The 20,257-nt window shown below is 35.3% G+C and overlaps 1 protein-coding gene across 1 annotated transcript; it reads right to left on the bottom strand.

Moving 5' to 3' along the window:
* Nucleotides 1-5,733: 5,733 nt before the first annotated feature.
* On the bottom strand, nt 5,734-6,878 carry LOC129903051 (uncharacterized). Its single transcript, XM_055978530.1, has one exon. It carries the CDS (start codon nt 6,617-6,619, stop codon nt 6,023-6,025), a length of 597 nt encoding a protein of 198 aa, XP_055834505.1. The 5' UTR covers nt 6,620-6,878; the 3' UTR covers nt 5,734-6,022.
* Nucleotides 6,879-20,257: the final 13,379 nt, after the last annotated feature.

Here is a 20,257-nt window from a genome sequence, read left to right as displayed (position 1 = left end):
CGTCATGCCTAAGTGGATCCACTAAGCGATTGTGTGAACCAGGTACTCACCCCTAGTTCTTAGACTCGGGTACTCACCTCCAAGCCTTGATATTTTGGGTACTCACCTCTTAGAAATTTAGATATTCGCCCTCTAGTCCAACTCGGTGCTAGGTAAGATCAACGGAATAGACAAATCATAAAACATGAAGTCAACTCCACAGAATAGTTTAATACTTTAAAATAGTCATATCATATAACTTGAGAATTTAAAACATCACATTCGATAGAATAGCTCATTAAAACCTTCGGTGATTCATATATGCAAGAATTTTCTTTATTTCATAAAGAATCCATTACTGAAATTTGATTTATAATATCATCATGACTGCCATACCCTATTTACTATACTACTAATGAACTTTTATTTATAAGAAAATTGATCCACGATCATTGAGGGTATTTTGGGTATCATACTAATCAGGACCTACCTTTAGAAAAAATGTTCAAAAGCATTGATGGCATATCGGGATGTCATACATGTCATATCATAATCTTAAACATGTCATAGGGATAATTCATTCTTCATCATTCGTTACTTTTCATGAGCCTTTGCTCATTCGCTTGGGTGAGAAAACCTTCCACCAACAATCATTCTTTCATATCATTTCATCATTCTTTCATTTCATAAGACTCTCTTACAAATAAAAATTGGCTTTTCATAAACTTTTATTTTGGATTCATTCTTTCATTTCAACATAATAAAAATTAGGCGGGTTCATTTCATTCAACCTTCCAAAAATTTAAGTAAAAGATAGCATGCATGAGAGGGAAAGAATGCATCATTTAAAATATCTTAAAACAACCTTCCAATACATCTTTAAAACTTCTTTCATGCCTTCATATAAATACCTTTTATAACATCATAAACTTCAAGAAATCAAGTCAATATGTATACCAATATAGATAAATAAACTTCAAATAAACCATAATCTATGCATTTGGAATCATCATGTAAAAGCCCATAAGATTTCATCACTTATAATTGAAATACTAGGTTGAGAAAATATTTTGACCTTCATGGGTGGAAGAACCCATGGATGAAAATCCACATATCTTAGAGTAGAACTTGAAGAAATCTTGATGTTAGGTCCTAAATGAGGAGCTTGAATCCTTGAGTTTGAGAGCAAATTTGTTGGAGATGATTTGAGAAAGATGAGGATGAAGGACAAAAGACTACAAAATGACCCCAAAACGCATCCAAGTTCGTATATATGTAATTAGATAATTGTCCAAGATGTCCTTTATCAAAAAAATCTGAAAATGGGTTCAAAACCCTGCAAGCGCGATAGTGGCGTGCCGCGCAAGAGCCAAAACTACTGCAACTAATTTCGGGCGCACTACTGCAGTGATAGCCTCTAGTAAAATGGGCATAACATTTTACTTCAAACTCATAATGAGGCAAATTTGATGTTGTTGGAAATAAGACTCAAAGACTTTTAATTTTATATCTCATGCATCACCTAATACGTTATATGTTAGGAGATATGGTCGTTTGAAGTTAACCCTATTATGAACTCATATGAAAACTTAGTCGATAGAAATTCTTTGGACTTATCTTGGTGTTACAGATCCCTTACGACTCTAAAACACATCTAATATACTTCAAATACTTAGGAATTAATCCTAACTCATATGTAAAATTAGAAGTCATAGAGTTCGATCCTATACGCATATGAAGAATAGTTTGGGTCTTGGCATAGAAATTTTTGGGGTGTCACAATGCATATGTGTATATGAATAGGGAAGCATGCTATGAAATATGTGAAATGATCACTACTGGCCTGTTTTAAGATGAATCTATTCTTGGTGATATAATTTTGACTATTGTTGGTAATTTATAATTGCTTTGTATGTTTGGATCGGGTGTCACGTTCCAACATATAATTGGATCGGGTGTCACATTCTGACACACATTTGGATCGAGTGTCACGTTCCGACACAAAATAAGTGTTTACAAGTCCCATGAGAGGACCCTTATGTGAAATTTCATAATATTGGGATTGATGAACTGTGATATTTTTGAGTATTGTTTGAGATAAAAATGGTTTAGTTATTTTGTATATATATGCTTACTATGATGGGTTTACCCTTCCATGACTCATTTACTGACTAGTTGCGTGGTGCTATCAGTACACTATTAATTTTGTGTACTGATACTTCACTTGTTCTATCTATGTTGAGTAAAGAGCATATTCAGCTGGCTGCAGAGAGACCTCGCTTAGAGGAGTGCTAGTTGTTCGAGTTCAAGGGTGAGCTATTTCTTTCAGGCTACCATGGACTCTCTTTTATTCTAGTCTTTTTTACCGAGACTTAGATGTTCAGAAACTGGTTTTATTTTAATGACTCTCTTTCGGGATTGCATTCCCTTCCTTAGACTTGATGATTGTTAGAGTTTTGGTACGATTGACTTTCAGTTCCTAAGATGATTTCTGCATGTTTTGATTCGTTTACTAGATTCTAGCTGAGTTTATAGGAACTCATCCCTATTATTTATATTCTAGCTACAGTCGTATCTTTAAACTTGTTATATCTTGTCAGTGTTGTTATTTTGGGTCGTAAAATTGGTTCTCCCACCGGAGGGTTAGTGTGGCTGCCAATCATGGCGGTCCAAGGTTGTGAAAACAAGAGTCAAATCAATTTACTTCCATAAATTACGCAGCCATCATAGAATAGGATCGTACCGAAAGTCGGGCGACTCTTCATTGCCTCTAAGAAGGCTCATAAGATGGATCCATAAGTTAAAGTTTGTCCTATACCTTTGGAAGGTATAGAATGGCTCTAGCAAAATGGTCAAGATGTTGTATCATCACGTAGCTTATAAGTGATGGTTATCGATTACAGAAACTTCCTAAAAAGGTAAAGTATTATATTTTCATACACTGAGTTACATCATTATTACATGTATTTTAAAGCATTGTCTTTTATTATATTGCATGCTTATTTGAGTTGAGCTATTTTTCAGAGTTGAGTTCTTAAGTTGAGTATCCTGAATGAAGTTTTATTTTTCCATTTTACATACTCATATATTTCATGTACTGACGTCATTCGACTTGCATCATTTTATGATGCAGATACAGGTGATACAGATCATCAACAAGCGCAGTGCTGAAGATCATTTTTCTATCCAGCTTTGGTGAGACCTCTATACATTGAGAGGCACTCTAGAGTCTTTATTTTTGTTATTTTCAGTTTGAGGTAGTCGTGAGTCTGTCCCGCTACCTATTTCAGAGTCAGTATTCTAGAGGCTTCATACACTAGTTAGACATTATTCAACTTATTTCCTTGAGTATGTCTTGAAAACATTGAGTTAAGTCTCATGTATTGTTATATATTTGAGTGTCATGATTTTTACTAAACAGTAGTAAGTTGCATGTTTCATTGTATCCATCTGAGTTTATTTATGAGTTAAGTCTTCCGCTGAGTGAGTTAGCCAGACAAAGTTGTTCGCTTGGGACCAATAATGGTTTTCAAGTGGCAGCTACATCCACGGTGTAGGCTCGGGGAGTGACATAAGGTCTAGAAACTCTAAGCAACTACCCTACTAGATCAAACTCAACGTTCCATATTCAACGAAACTGATAGAATCACCATCCTTTGCTTGGATCAAGCTATATTGGCCATAGTCAATCATTTCAATATAACTCAACTCAAAAAGCTCAAAACCAACCCGATCGCATAGGAACCTTGCCAACCATCCTCGCAATACATAATAAGCATGATAACGCTAAAGAGAAGTGAAAATGGTTATTTCAGATATAAAAGTAATTTCTCATGAAATGAGACATTACAGTTTTTATTAATGCACTCTACCAAATCGATCCGTTAAAGTAAAACTTTCAGGAGGCATCTATTATCCGGATGTACATTAGTTATACATAGATTGAAAAGAATTTTAAACAAGGTATTAATATATAATACACAAAATTAATGCATATATATATATATATATATTTGTAATGCACTCAATCAAATGATTTCTTAAAGTAGAACTTCCACGAGGCATTTATCACTCAATCGTACATTAGTTATATATAGACTGAAAAGATTTACTAAACAATGTATTAATATATAATACATAAAATTAATGTACATAATATTTTTTCTAATGCACTCTATTAAACGATTTCTTAAAGTAAAACAATTCCACAAGGCATCTATCATTCGGTCATACATTAGTTATACATAGATTAAAAAGATTTACTAAATAAGATATTAATATATATAATATACAGAATTAATGCATATATTTTTTTTTTAATATACTCTATCAAACGATTTCTTAAAGTAAAACTTTCAGGAGGAATCTATCCCCCAGTTGTACGGTTCTCAGTACTGTGTTCTTACTGGCCTAATCAATTGGATATATGGCATACTTTAGTTGTTAACTTGAGAATTAGTAATTATTATTCTAAACTAAAATTATTTAAGAACAAAAGAACATGGTAGTGACAAAATAAATGACCAAGCATAAAAGAAAATTGTTTGGGTGAAAGGGGGCATTTACTAAAACAAGGGCAACAAATGTTAGGTGAAGTTCAAGTATTATCTTTGGGATAATTCATACGTATTCTGAACCATGGCCGAAATTTCAGCGATACAATTTAACTTAATTAAGACTTTATTACCTTCCCCCTCCCCCAAACTATTTTAACTTAATTTAAATACAAAATAAAAAGAATAAGAAGATTTAAAAAAAATAAAAAATATATTTACTAATGTGATAGATGCGTGTATACAAACACATTGGCACAAAATGTCATTTTAATATTTTAATGCCCATAAATAAAAAGATGAACATCTATTTTTAACATAGTAGATCGTAGTATGTATTCACTTTGACTACAGTACATTTAGATTTCTAATAACACTCTGAAATTATGTGGTAATTCAATGAGTGTCTGTATGTTTTGTGTGTGACTCCACTTATAAGTAAGTTTTGTGGTCCAATATTATTTTCTCAATACTTAAAAACTCTCACATGTGGTTTGTGTAACGTTTACTTAAGATGCCATAAACTCATCACATGAAATACAGAAAGGATACGATTTCCATTAGACATTGTGACAACACATGAGACGAAGTTGTGCATTGGAACTTGCACTTAGCAAACCAAAAAGTAAGATATAATATAAAAAACATAAAAAAAGATCTACTATATAATTGTCGGACATATTCATCTAGCTGTTCTCACGTATTCCATAAGACTTCTAAGTAGGGCTGTACAGGGCAAACTGATAAACCGTACCAAACCGACAAACCGAACCAAACCGGAAAAAAAACCCGACTAGTGGTTTGGTTTGACTTGATTTGGTGTTTGAAAAAAAAACCCGACCATTATAGGGTTGGTTTGGTTTTAACTAAAAAAAGTCAAACCGAACCCAAACCAACCCGATTATAGATATACTACTTTTAAATTATGTTATACATAAAAATATTTATTAAAATGTAATTTATAAATATTTTTTAAAACTTTTTCATAATTTTTGTTTTATTTCTTACATTTAGATTTAGATTTGAGAAGCTCATCTAAATAATATACAAAAAAAGCTCATCTTATAAAGTTATATTATAAAGTTAAAACTTCAAACAGTGTTCTGCATCCATTTTATATGTTGATATTTTGTACTAGAGTTCTTTTTAAGAAGTACTGCTCTGTACTTTTTACTAGATACTATGAAAACCCGAGAAACCCAAAAAAACCCGAAAAACCCGAAAAAACCCGAGAAAAATTGATATAAAAAACCCGACTTTTATTGGTTTGGTTTGGTTTATAGATTTAATAATCCGACACAAATGGTTTGGTTTGGTTTATAAAAAATCCGAACCAACCCGGTCCATGTACACCCCTACTTCTAAGATATGTAAGCATAAAAAAGTTTGAAAAAAATAACATACAATAACATTAATTACGTCTAAATCTCAAACAAGTTAAAGAATATTCCAATTATAATTTGAACACCAAACTTGAGTGACTTTTTTTTTTATCGGCTTGGTCGACGAGTTCTAAGGAGATCATAATTTCTTGATCTTGGAAGATGAACAATGGACTCTGAAACAGTACAAGTTCTTTTACAAGATGCATACATGTTTATGAATCCAAATTTGTCACTTAAACTTCTTGTTGATGATGCCATTACCTTTGAAGAAGAAGTAGTACTCTTCCACATATTACTAAAATTCTCATGACGTTCTTGATGATCCTTGGAACACTCCACAAATGCTGCAAAAAAGGGATCTTTCTTGAAACCTTCACTAGCAGTACTCTTTCTTGGAGAAAATTCGTCGCGAAACCTTTGTATTTTCTTGGCTGAATTTGAAGGATTTCTAGCTGGTGGTGGCAATGGAAGTAGTTGGCTTAAAGAAGAGCTATTTTTCCTTGAAATTTGTTGCTTTGGAATTCCAGGAATGTGCTCCCAAGAAAATGGCACGCCCTTTTTAGAGAATTGAAAAGCGCTAAAAGGGGAATCTTGACCATGTAAAGAAGGAGAAGGTGAAGAAGAAAGATTGAAAATTGGGGTTGAAAATTTGGTGGCTCTTTGACCATATCTTGGAGTTCTAGTATTAGGAGAAGCAGCCATTGAGATTCTTCAGATGAAAAGAGCAAAAGGAGGAAGAAAGAAGGGAGTACTGTCTTTTCTTTTTCTTTAATGTTGTTGTCTTTACTATGTTTATTTTTCTCTTTCCTAATGTGTATATATAATGAGGGCTTCTTTTTGTTTCAATTTTTTTTTTTTTTTGTGGTGGTGATGGGAGGCCAATTTGCACGCTCAATAGACTTTGGAAAAATAATAATGGAAAAGAGACATATTAAATGACCCCATTGCATTATTGCAAAGGATGGATCTGAGTAAAAAAAGGACCAAGGGGAGGAATCACATGAATCACCTTTTTTAAAAATGTTTAAAGCTTGCATTAAAATCAGGATTGTAGAAGTAGGACTTGTAGTTATGTGTTCTTTCTTTCTTTTTAAATTCCATTTTTACATTGTGGACGGGAAAGGAAAAGGGTAATGAGAATTGAACTCACACCATCACTAAAATTATAAAAAGACTTGCTGGTTACCCTTAATGCACAATTTTATGTGATCCATTTTTGAAGTACTTGGCCCATAGACTATATTGAGGGTGTTTTTGGTACGAAGAAAAATAATTTTTTGGAAAATATTTTTCAATTTTCTCATATTTGATGGCTTAAATGTTTTGAAAAATATTTTCTAAATCAACTTATTTTCCTTAAATTTAAGAAAAATAATTTGCCTCGCAAAACTAAGAAAAATATTTTCTAAAACTCTCATCTAACCTCAAATTACAATGTTTTTTTCTTATCCCGTCCCTGCCCAAACCCTCCCCCTCAACAAAAAATAAATTTAAAATAAATTGAAAAATTTGAATTTTTTTTGCCAACTCCCCTATGCCCCCCTCCCCCCCACCCCCACCCACCCCCCACAAAAAAAATTAAAAATTATTTAAAAAGTATTTCAAAGTTTTTATTTTTTTACCCCATCCCCTACCCCGATCCCCACCAGCCCCCCAACCCGACAAAAAAAAATATTTTTGAAAATTATTTTAAATTTTAAATTTTAAATTTTTTTTACCACACCGCTTCCAGATCCCCCTACCAGACCCCCCCCCCCCCCACTCCCCCCTCCCCCCCCCCCCAAAAAAAAAGATTAAAAGTTATTTCTGAAAAATATTTTAAATTTTAATTATTTTATTTTATTACACCATCCCTATCTCGATCCCCCCCCCCCAAACCAGCTCCCAGCCCTCTCCCAAGAAAAAATATTTTTTAAAAAAATCAAATTTTGATTTGAAAATTCGATCGGAAGTTGGGTGTGGTCGTATTTCGATTTGAAATTCGATATCCAGTCTACATTTGGAAGTCGAATCTTGAGTCGGAAGTTGAGTTAGGTCCCGATTTAAAAATTAGGTCTCGCATCGGGTTTCGGAATTGAATCTTGGTTTGAAAGTCGGGTACCCATTTGAGTGTCAGGGTTGGATCCTAAATTGACCAATCATGTGTAGGTTTGGATGTTGGGATCAGGTTCTGGATCGGATCTCAGGGTTGAATGTTGAATCGATTATCAAGGTAGGGTCCCAATTTCAGTGTTGGGATCAGGTCCTGAATCGATTACTGAGGTTGATTTCCATGTCAGAAATATTTTGCTAAAAGATATTTTTTATTCTTTAGCCAAAAATAAAAGATAATATCTTCTGAAAAAATATTTTCATTCACCAACCAAACAATAGAAAATATTTTTCGAAAAATATCTTTATAAGTTTTCTACCAACTTGTTTTTCAAGAAAACATTTTGTAGGAAAACATTTTTCATGGAAAACATTTTCTTCATACCAAACACACCGTGAAAGTAAAACAAAAAATCTCAATTATTGTTTTGTGAAGTAAATGTTTTGCATTGGTTTGAAGAGGGAGGAAAAAAAATTAACAACCTTAAAATAATAGCATATAGAATCTTTTAAAACTCAATTGATAATTTGGTTAGGCTTGGTTCAGATTTAAGTATATTAGTATTTAAATTTTTTCCCTTCATGTTGTATTTTGCTGTATTTCACGGAGCGATTTGGTTTATTAAAGAAATTGTTAGAAAAGCAAATATGGAGGTGACAGTGTTTCTACCGTGAGGCCGGTAGAGTCAATTTCTAATTAGCAATTATTTTAGTCAACATATCAACATCTTACTTAGCTACCAAAAAAAATTCTAAGATAGACATTGTGTTATGATTTGGCCTAGACCAACAACAGATTAAGTGGCTATGTGCGGAATTGGGTTGATAAATAGGGACTTATGATAACAAAATAGATGAATGCGTATTGTGATTATGCTTAGACAAAGGTTGTGCTTCTCATTCTCAATTCTCTCTTAGTCCCCTTATCACCTTATCCTTTATCGTTACTGTTATTGTTGGTGTTTTTCATATTGTAATTGCTCATTTACGTGTGAATCAAGCTTATTAGTTTGTTCTCTCTGTTGTTTATTATTGAGTTGAGAAAGTCGCAACACTCATCTTAGTGTTTATTACATTGGTGTTTGTTACAGAATATTACAGGATATTCTAAATATATTTTCTTGCCTTATATAGCTAGCTAAATCATAGAAGAGATGTGTAGGATATTTACTTAACCTTTGATAGAACCCCTAGTATTGTATATATACATCTACTTTTGAATATAGTGAAATACAAGTTCTTCTATTCCTATATTTTAAATAATATGATATCTGAGCTAGGTTCATCCTCGTTTGGACTTCCGGTCCACTCCTCAATTGGGCCTGGGTGTGGGGGGGGGGGGGGGGGGGGGGTGTTAGTGTGGGTAAAAATTCGCACATTGGTTGAAGAATGAATTGATAGTTTGCTTGTATGAACTTGTGCAATCCTCCCCTCATGAACTAGCTTTAGCGGTTGAGTTAAGCACAGGTGCCATTGATGTGCTGTGAATTTATGGCACTATCGATACTCAAAATAATGAATTATCGCAAGTTTTGTGCAAGTTTATGTAGATATGGTTTTGTGTAAATGTGCAGGGTAATGAAGTCAAGGCACTTGGAGGAAAAAATTTGAAGAAATGAAGCTGAGGGGCAGTCCACGAGACCTTATACAGACCTTTTAAGATTGTACGGTCCGTGGACTTGCCCATGAAAAGAGTACCGAGAAGTTCAAGAAAAAAGGCTAAGGCAAATGACACGACACCCTATGCGGATCGTGAAAGTTTGTATGGTCTGTAATGTGGTCCATGAGAGGCAGTGCAGGAAACATGAAGGGATCAATACGAGACCCTCCACGGTCCGTGAAGACTTGTATAGCGTGTAAAGATGCCTGTGGAAAGGAGATGCAAGAGCCCGTTGTGAGTCTAAGTCAAAGTTTACGGGTACCTTTATGAACCATGAATGTCAACCGTGAACCAGTGCCTACTTAAGTATTTCTATTTTTTTTAGGATTCATTTTATGTCTATAAATAGTACATGTTAGGATTTATTATTATTATTACACATTCTTAACTCATAATTGGACTTTTGTAAATAATATTTCAAGTATTTGTGACAAGATAAAAATTATTACTCTCTTCTTGATTTGTTGTTCTTGCATTGTTTTTAGATTAATTACTTAATTTTCGTATGTATTTGTTATATGAATTCTACACAAATTTGTGATACTTTTCTCGCGATCATGAGTGGAAAATCTTCACAACTAGGGTTGTAGGTACCATGACGAAATAATAAAGTAGGTCAAGTATAAGTTGTTCTAAATCAAATTATTAGCATGCATTGTTGTTATCTTTGTTTTGATTTATTTTAACGAGTGCACACGTTAGAACACACCTAAACTCAATACTTTCTTGGGAGAGGGGTAGTGATTAGGAAAAGATAACTACAATAGAGATTTGAAGTTACAAACCTTCGTCTAAGGACTTGAGGCCGAAAGGGAATAGTCTTCTGAGGTCAAAAGCAAGGATTAGTTAGTGATACACTCTGAGTTCGGGTGGTGAAGAGTGAAATTCATCTAGTAGGTCCGGAAGGCGTTTAGGTGTCCACAATTTGTTAGATTTTCCATGTTACACATTGATACATGATTACTAATACGATATGCTTAATGAGTTAAATGTCATGGGGGACACAGTCCTAACTACTTTCTCATATTATTTACAACTTAAGTCTGTTTTATAATGTTATTACGAATAGTGTTACTAATTACTGAAATAAACGAAAACACCCAATTTACTTTATGTATTTTTACTCTTGGAAAATATTGACTACAACTGAACATAAGTGCTAGTCGACATATTTCCTTCGCATTCCCTGTGAGATCGACCCCAACCTAGTTGGGTTCTTTATTTGACGACGGTCGCTTTATACTTGTTAATTAAGAAGTAAGTTTGGGAGTATCACATTTTGGTGCAGTTGCCAGGGAATACGACTTTGAAATACTCTATTAGAAGTTATTTCAGTTTGTAGTCCTATTTTGTAATTTTTTTTGTTTCTAAAGGGTACATATTAGTGCATGTCAAATACCCGAATTAAGGGTGAACCAATGATTACTTATGATCCTGTTCTTTAAAAATCGATTCACAAAATGAATACACAAGAGCGTGAAACGTTGAGACTGAGAGAACTTATTGAGGTTCAGGCCAGGGCTAACAATGGTAATAATGATAATTTGGGAGATGAACAAAAAGACATAGAATATGGGTTAGCTCCCAAACATCGTCAACCAGCGTTGAGGGGTAGAGGTCAACTACCCATTTATTTTGCTTTGGATGATAATGATCCAGATATGGATGAAGTCGGAGCCACCGAGGTTATCGTTATTCCACCATTACCACCAGGCGTGAATTTCACCAGAACGAGTACTATGCTTCAGCTTCTAAACTTGAAAATATTGTTTAGAGGAGTAGCTGGAGATGATCCAAATCAACATCCAATGAACTTCGTAGCCACATATAAATTTTCTATGATTCCTAGGGTCAACTAAACAACAATTCGACTGAGATTGTTCCCATTGTCTCTATCTGGGGATGAAATAAAGTAGTTGAATGAGCTACCACACAATTCCATCACCACTTGAAGGGATCTGAGAGAAGCATTTCTGGAAAAGTTCTTACCGTCCTCTAAGAAGTTTCAGTTGAAGCATGAGATTAATGGCCACAAGTAGTTACCAAATGAAGCATTGCATGATTCTTGGTTGAGATTTAGATAAAAGCTGAAGAAGTGTCTAAACCACAAGCTAACAGAAGATTGTTTTGTTAGAGAGGGTTCTTTAGACTCTCGGAACAAGGCTGTTGGTTCTTTCTCAGTCAGGCATGTTTGTGCTGCGCCAACGCCGGGTTCAACCCCTTTTTTTTTCTTAGCTGCTCTGGATATCATCTTATGGAAATTTTCTATAGATCATGTAACTTTGTGACTAAACCTGTTCTTGATGCAATCTTTTAAGGATCATTCATGTCCAAAACTTTGAAGGTACCGTTATATTACATAAGGTCTCAAAGAATAAAAGAGCCTGGAAAATAAGAGAATCCACATTTGGAGGGATTAGTTATACTTTGAGATTTTAGCAGGGTAAAGAAGGAGAGAAGAAGAGCGAGATCAGGACATGGCCCATATTAAAACTCAGAAAGATTTGGTGACCAAATGCCTACTAGTTGGAGGTGCTGAGAAGGTAAATGCAGTAAGGCTTCAAGTCCATATGATGATCCAGATTTCGATTACTATGAGGAAGAAAAATATTTGAACAACCGGGGGTTCCGAAATTACAATTGGGAAACCAAGGTCGAAACTATTAGAATGATGGATATTATGACAAGGCGTGATCAAGGGAACTTGTAGAACAAGGATAACTTCAAATAGGATTGAAGCGGTGTATATGTGCCTCCTAAAGTCATAGATTGAGTTGGAAATAGAATATCTAGTTCAAGAATAGAAAAGATGCTGGCTAAGGTGCTTCAAAAGGTGGAATCTACGAAAGCTGGTGTAAAAATGATTAAAGGTGGCATGTCTAACATGAGTCAGTTAGTGGATTCACACTCCACATCTATCAAATAGTTGGAGCATCAGATGGGACAATTATCAACTACCTTGAATCAGAGGAAGAATGACACACTTCCCAGTGATACTGTTCAGAACCTAAGAAAGGACGCACAATGCATGGCCATGACCACTAGGAGTGGAAAACACTGCCAAGACTAATACCAAGTATTGAGAAGAAAAGAAATGTCGAATCTAAAACTAATGAGCATGTCAATAATGAAGTTAGAAATGAGGTTTGAGTTGATAATGATGGGTATGAGAAAGTGGAAGTTGATCCAAAGGTTACTAAAAAGGTTAAAGAGAAGTTACAAGAAGAGGTGTTGCATCCATTGACACCAATTCCTAAACCACCTCCACCATTCCCACAAAGGTTGAAAAAAAATTTGAAGATGGTATGTTCTTGAAGTTCATATCGATGCTTAAGGGCTCTCATTGAATATTCCTTTACTGGATGCATTAGAGAAGATGCCCGGATATGCTAAGTTTATGAATGACCTGGTCACAAAAAAGAGAACGGTAAGCTTCATGGAAGAAAACGATCTACTTCATTGTAGTGTTATTTCTACAAAAAGAAGATCTAGTCATGTTTACCATTCCAAGCACAATTGGTGCATTTAACTTTGCCAGGGCATTATGTGATCTGGGAGCTAGTATAAATCCTATGCCACTAGTTATCTACAGGCATTTGGGCTTGGGAGCCCCCAAAGAGACTATAATGAGATTGTTTATGGTAGACCAATCAGTCAAAAGGCTCATAGGAATTCTCTGTGATGTGTTGGTAAGAGTTGATAGGTTCATCTTTCCAGCCGACTTTGTCATTCTGGACTGTGAGGTTGATATTGAGGTTTCCATAATTTTGGGAAGGCTATTTTTGGCCATAGGCAGAGCACTAGTAGATATAGAAAGCTGTGAGCTTACTTTCATATTTAATAATGAGGAGTGATGTTTAATGTGTGTAAATCAATGAAGCATCCCAAGGATATGTGTCACGCCCCGGGGGATACCCTAGACGTGACCGGCACTCGAAGACCATTTCTGGTCCCCAAGCGAACCACTTGGTCCAATCACACATCTATTCAATATCAATGAACCAGCGAAAAGTTTAAAATAAAGAAATAATTTGGTGGGCAATCCAAATCAACGATCTAACTCAAGAAAGAAAGGCCATTGGCCAACAAATCAAACTCTAATCTTTGTCATAAAAATAGTTTGACAAAAATAATTCAAGAAATTAAAATACTCAATCGACCCATCACTATCTAGTCTATGAAGCCTCTATCACTACTATATAATTGGTGCTAATGACATGTTCATGGCTACCTCAAATCAAAAATGAAAAAGGCTAACTCGATGCAAGAATAACATAAATGGTGTCCTCCGAATATAGGGGAGGACTCACTAATACGCTGAGTATGAATAGATCCTCGATGGTGCTCCTATGGACGATCTCTTAAACCTGTCACTGCATCATGAAATGATGCAGGTCCAAATGGACGTCAGTACATGGAATGTACGAGTATGTAATATGGCAGAATAAAACATACCTCAAGGAAGAATAACGTTGGTTCGAATATCTCACTTCAGAAAAATAAGAGAGACTCAATCAAAGTATCATAAGTCTAAAGTAAGAATACATTTTAGACAACGACCAATCACACACCATACAATCCAATCCAATCCAATCATGTACAATACAGTTCAACTCCAATCATATACGATTCTATTCAATCCAATCACATATCACCTAATCCAATCCATCACACATCATCTAATCCGATCCAATCGTACACAATCCAATCACCTATCATCTAATCCAATCCGATCATATACAATCAACTTGACAATCAATTCAAAGGACTCAACTCAATAAATATGCAAATTAAATTATGCAATGTTTTATGATTCAACTCAATCATCTACAATCATAATCAAACCAATCATATCATGCACCATCCACTCAATTTGGGAGTTTCTCTAACCGACAACAATCCCACCACCTATATATAGGTAATGCCCAATGAGTCATGTCATTGCTCCATTCATTCATACTTTTCAGGGTATGAACGACTCAAACCAATCATGGATCCGTCAATCAATCAAGTCCTATCATTTCAGGACAATGAAATAAGGAAACATCTGACACGGTACAATCCCTTCCTACGTTGGCGGCGTAGTTTATGGGATTCGAGTATGGACTATACTCTTACCCAATTCGGTGCTCAATACTCCTCCCAAGACTCAATACACACATAGCTATTTAGTGAGTAAAATATTTAAAATACTCATTTAGTCTCTTAGGACTTAATTTCAAATCAACTCATTTAGTCTCATTGGACTCTTTTCAAAACTTAATCAATCTAGTCTCATTGGACCTTCTTTCAAATCAACTCATCTCAATCATCAAACTCTTCTCTTCAAATTTGATTCCATCTCAACTCAATGGATGTAGAAAATATTATGCATTTAAAATATAATTCCAACTCCTCAACTCAAACTCAAAATAGATATTTTAATGTAAAAATACTCAACTCATTTATACTCAAAATATTCATGTTCAAAAACTATAATTTAGAGGTTCCTCAAACTCAACTCAGACTTAAACTCCTTTTTAAATCAAAGATAAAAATAATCATTCTTTAAAATTCAAAATAGTGTATAAGTAGTTTATGCGAAAATGCTCACAATCATTTATTTAAAACTCCTTTTCAAAAGATCATTTATTTTCAAAATGCTCATAAGACTCCAATCAAATCAAATTGTGCAAATCGCATATCACATAATCACATTAAACTCCAATCTACTTCATCACACAACATCCACATCAACATAACCTCTTCATTCACATCATCATCAAACATCATCATTTATAAACTATTTCAATTCATTCTTTTCATTCCAATCAATACATATACACCAACCATCCATCTCCAACTCAAGACAAATTATGACCAAAAGAAGAAATCTCATTTTGGAATCATGTGAATGAATACATGAATCCATACTCTCAACAAAACTCAACTCAAGAACACCATCAATACCTATGAATTTATATACAACAATTCATTTGTAGTAAATAATATGAAATATAACTATTTAGTTATTCAAGTCATGAAAATCATCATTCAATTAATAATATAAAAAAAGAATATTCTATAGTTTAGGAAAATTCAAGAAAATCTTCATAGAAGTTTCAAACATTTCACAATCTTCATCCAACACATCTATGGACCATATGGAAGAACTCAATCCATATTTTAAGTTAGCCTTACATACCTTGGAGTAGATTTTGAAGAAACCTTGTTGTTGGGTCTTCAATGGAAAGCTTGAATCCTTGAATGTTTTGAGGGCAAATCTTCTTGGAGATGATTGAGAGAAGAGGGTGAAGGTTAGGGTTTATTTGGAGGTGAGGAGGCTGAAAAAAATGAGCCTAAAATGTTCTATGTTGGGTATATATAATTAGGGAAAAAGTCCAAGTTGCCCCTCTTCAAAAATCTAGAAAACAGGGCAAAAATCTTGCTGGCGCTATAGTGGTGCGATGCGCCACTGCAGCGCTAAGCCAAAATAGGCTTAAAACCCTGTACATCTAATAGTGGCGCGTCGCGCCAAGGACCAAACTACTGAGGCTGCTTTTTGGCGCTATAGTGGCGCGTCGCGCCACTGGGGCGCCAAGCCTAAATTTCCTGCAGTGGTCGCCCAAGCCTGAAATTCCTGCAGTACTAGTTTGTAGTAAAATGGTCATAACTTTTGACTCCAAACTCTAAAAATTGAAATCATGGTGGAGTTGGAAAAAAGACTCAAAGACATTTAATTTGGTATGTCGTGGTCTACCCAGTTCATTATATTCTAGGAGATATAGTCATTTGAAGTTGACCCTTATACTAACTTATCTGAAAACTTAATCGATTGGAAATCTTTGGACTTGGTTTGGTGCTAGAGATCCCTAATGACCCCTAAACACATCTAGCACACTTCAAATACTTAGGAATTAATCCTAACTCATATATAAAATTACAAGTCCTTCGGTTCGAGTCTACGCACACGTGGAGAAATATTTGAGTCTTTGCGAAAAAAATTCCAGGGTGTTACAATATGACTGTGATGTCCATGATCGACATAGCTGAGAAAAGAGTGATTGAGGTGTCCTTCGAAGAAAGGTTTGTTGTTAAGACCTTGCATGCTGTAATTATGAATTTTGATGGCGACTGTATGGAGGAATATGAAGAAATTATGAGTGCTTTAGAGGGCATGGATCACACATTTACGCCCTTCAAAAGCTAGATCTTGATCTGAAAAATAGGCCAACTCCTCCAGCCCCGATCAAATAAGGAAAAAATATTTTTTTCATACTCTTTCATAACATAAATATTATTTTTTGTGCTAGAATTGAAAGAGTTGCCTTGTCATCTCAAGTATGTAATCTTGGGTGAAGGTAAAAACTTAACCAATTATTATTGCTGTAGATTTAATGTGGAGTAGGTTAAGCATTGTGGAGGTATTGCAGATGTTCGGGAAAGCAATTGGATAGAACTTTGCTAACATTATATGCATACCTCTTAGTATTTGCGCTCACAAAATTCAGCTGGAGGAAGATAGTATAACAAGCATAGAGCATCAGTGAAGGTTGAGCCCATCGATGCAAGAGGTGGCGAAAAAGAAAATCATCAATTGGTTGGATACAGGTATAGTATAACCAATATCAGACAACAGTTTAGTAGCCCGATGCAGTGTGTTCCTAAGAAGAGAGGAATGACAGTAGTCGCTAACACTATAAATGAGTTGGTTCTTCTCAAACCAATCACAGGTTGGCGTGTGTGCATGGATTACCAAAATCTAAACAAGTGGACCTTGAAAGATATTTTCCGATGGCGTTCATGGACCAGATGCTAGACAGGTTGGCAGGTAAAGGTTAGTATTGCTTCCTGGATGGATATTCAGGCTACAATCAGATTTCTACTGCCTTAGAGGATCAAGAGAAAATGACTTTTTCATGTCCTTATGGAACATTTGCATTGAAGCACATGCCATTTCGATTGTGTAATGCTTCGACCTTATTCCATAAGTGTATGATGTCCATTTTTTGGGACATTGTTAGGATATACTAGAGGTATTTATGGATGAATTCTCTGTAGTAGGCGATATATTTGATAACTGTTTGTTAAATCTTAGCAAAGCTCTACATAGGTGTGAGGAGGCCAACATGGTTCTTAACTGGGAAAAATGCCACTTCATGGTTAAAGAGGGCATAATACTCGATCAAAATTTTTTTGAGAAGGGTTTGAGTTGGATAAGGCTAAAATTGAGGTTATTGAGAAGCTTCCCCCTCCTAGTTATGTGAAAGGTATTCAAAGCTTATTGGGGGCATGCAGGCTTCTATCGGCAATTTATCAAGGGCTTCTCTAAGATTGCACACTCTTTCTGCAAATTATTGGAGAAGGAGATTAAGTTCAATTTTGATGACACATGTATGAAGGCATTTGAGTAATGTATGAAGGAGAAGCTAATTTTAGCTCTAGTTTTTATGCTACCTTTAATATGTGATGCTAGAGGTGTTTTTTTAGGGGTTGTGCTAGGGAAAAACTACAATAAGATTATTCATCCCATATATTATGCAAATAAGCCCTGAACGGGGACCAGAAGAACTATACTGTCATAGAGCAAGAATTGTTAGCTATTGTATATGCCTTTGAAAATTTTAGAGCGCAACTTCTGGGTACAAAAGTAATCGTGCACACTGGTCATGCCTCCTTGAGGTACTTAATGGCGAAGAAAAATGCAAAGTCGAGGTTGATCAAATGCGTTCTCTTTCTACAAGAATTTGACTTCGCAGTCAAATAAAGTAGCATATCACTTGTCGAGATTAGAGGCAGAGAATAGAGATAGAGTCAATCTTGAGATTGATGAATCGTTCCCAGATGAACAAGTATTAGCCATTACTCTTGATCTCATTTCTTGGTATGCTGATTTTTCCAATTATCTTATTAACATGATGCCTAAAAATCTGACATTCCAGCAAATAAAGAAGTTTTCGCATGATATCAACAAATACTTCTGGGATGAGCCATACTTTTTAGTTTGTGTGCTAAACATTTGATCAGGTGGAGTGTGCTGAAAGCTAATATGCTAAGTATACTAGAAGCTTGTCACTCTTTTCTAGTTGGTGGACATCATGGTTAAGCTCGTACTACTCAAAAGGTGCTCCAATGTGGTTATTACTGGCCAGCCATTCACCAAGATGCACATGATCTAGCAAAGAGTTTTAATAAATATCAAAGGCAAGGTGCAATATCAAGGCTCCAGGAGTTGCCAATGACTCCAATCTTGGAGGTGGAACTTTTTGACATTTGGGACATTTACTTCATGGTGCCATTTGTGAACTCTTATAGACAAAACTATATCTTGGTTGTAGTCGGCTACATATCCAAATGGGTTGAAACAATATCCTTGGCTAACAATGAGGGTAAGTGCGTTATTGGTTTCTTAAAAATGAATATTTTCTCTAGGTTTGGAATACCTAGAGCGATAATCAGTCATGGGGTACCCCTTTTTTAAAATAAAATCTTCAAAACATTGCTATCCAAATCAGTGTGAAGCAGCATAAAGTGGCTACCCTATACTATCTGTAGTCAAATAGGCAAGTCAAAGTGTCCAATAGGGAAATAGAAGAAATTTTGATAAAGTATGTAAATGTAAAACGGACAGATTGGTCAAGGAAGCTTGACAATGCACTATGGGCATACTGGATAGCTTTCAAAACACCCATTGGTATGTTACCATACCAGTTAGTGTTTGGAAAGGTATGTCACTTGCCTATAGAGTTAGAGCATAAGGAACTATGGGCACTCAAGAAGTTGAATCTAAGTTGGAGCTAGGCCGCAAACATGAGGTCAGAGAAGATAAATGGGATGGATGAATTTTGGTTGAGGGCATATTAGAGGGTTTCTCTCTCAAACAAAGAATATAAGATGTATCATCACTGGTGAAAAGCTAAGTTAGTCCTGGGGACTTAGTATTTCTATTTAACTCAAATCTCAGGTTGTTTCCTAGCAAGTTAAAGTCAAAATGGTTCGGACCCTTCACTATAGCATGGGTATTTCCACATGGCGCAGTTGATCTCGAAGCACAACATGTTATAAGTTTAAGGTGAACGAGAAACATGTTAAGTACTTAGGAGCTCAAGAAGAGGTGAAGACGATTGAAGATATCCAACTAGATGCAGTCTAAGTAATCAAGTAGCCTGCATCGTGCCACGATGTTAAATTGGGTGTTACTTGGGAGGCAACCCAAGGATTGTAATTGTAATAGGTTGTTTAGGATTTTGTTTATTTTAAATACTTAAAGTTTCATGGTGTGTTCAATGATTACAGGAACAAAAGAGGAAAAAGTACTAAGAACTAGTAGGAGGCAAGTCACCACGGGCACTTGTACGGGTTGTACAAGCTGAAATGGCCTATAATGCATGGTGTAGAACACAAGAGGGTAATCAGAAGGTTCATGAAAGGGTTTTACAGTTAGTGGTGACTTTAATGGACCGTTCAGCCTCCCTGAACCCCAGGTATGATTTTTCCTAAGTTTTTGCCAACAGAGGGGTTTATAGCCTGTGGTGGTCTTTACGGCCCCTTATATGATCTATGAAAGCCAGGTCCATTAACATTCACTGACACGACACGGTTCGACCCAC

This window comes from Solanum dulcamara, chromosome 9, assembly GCF_947179165.1.
Source record: "Solanum dulcamara chromosome 9, daSolDulc1.2, whole genome shotgun sequence".
Lineage (NCBI taxonomy): Eukaryota > Viridiplantae > Streptophyta > Magnoliopsida > Solanales > Solanaceae > Solanum > Solanum dulcamara.
The sequence above is the reverse complement of the archived record's forward strand: the minus strand, read 5'-3'. Positions and strand labels throughout refer to the sequence as shown.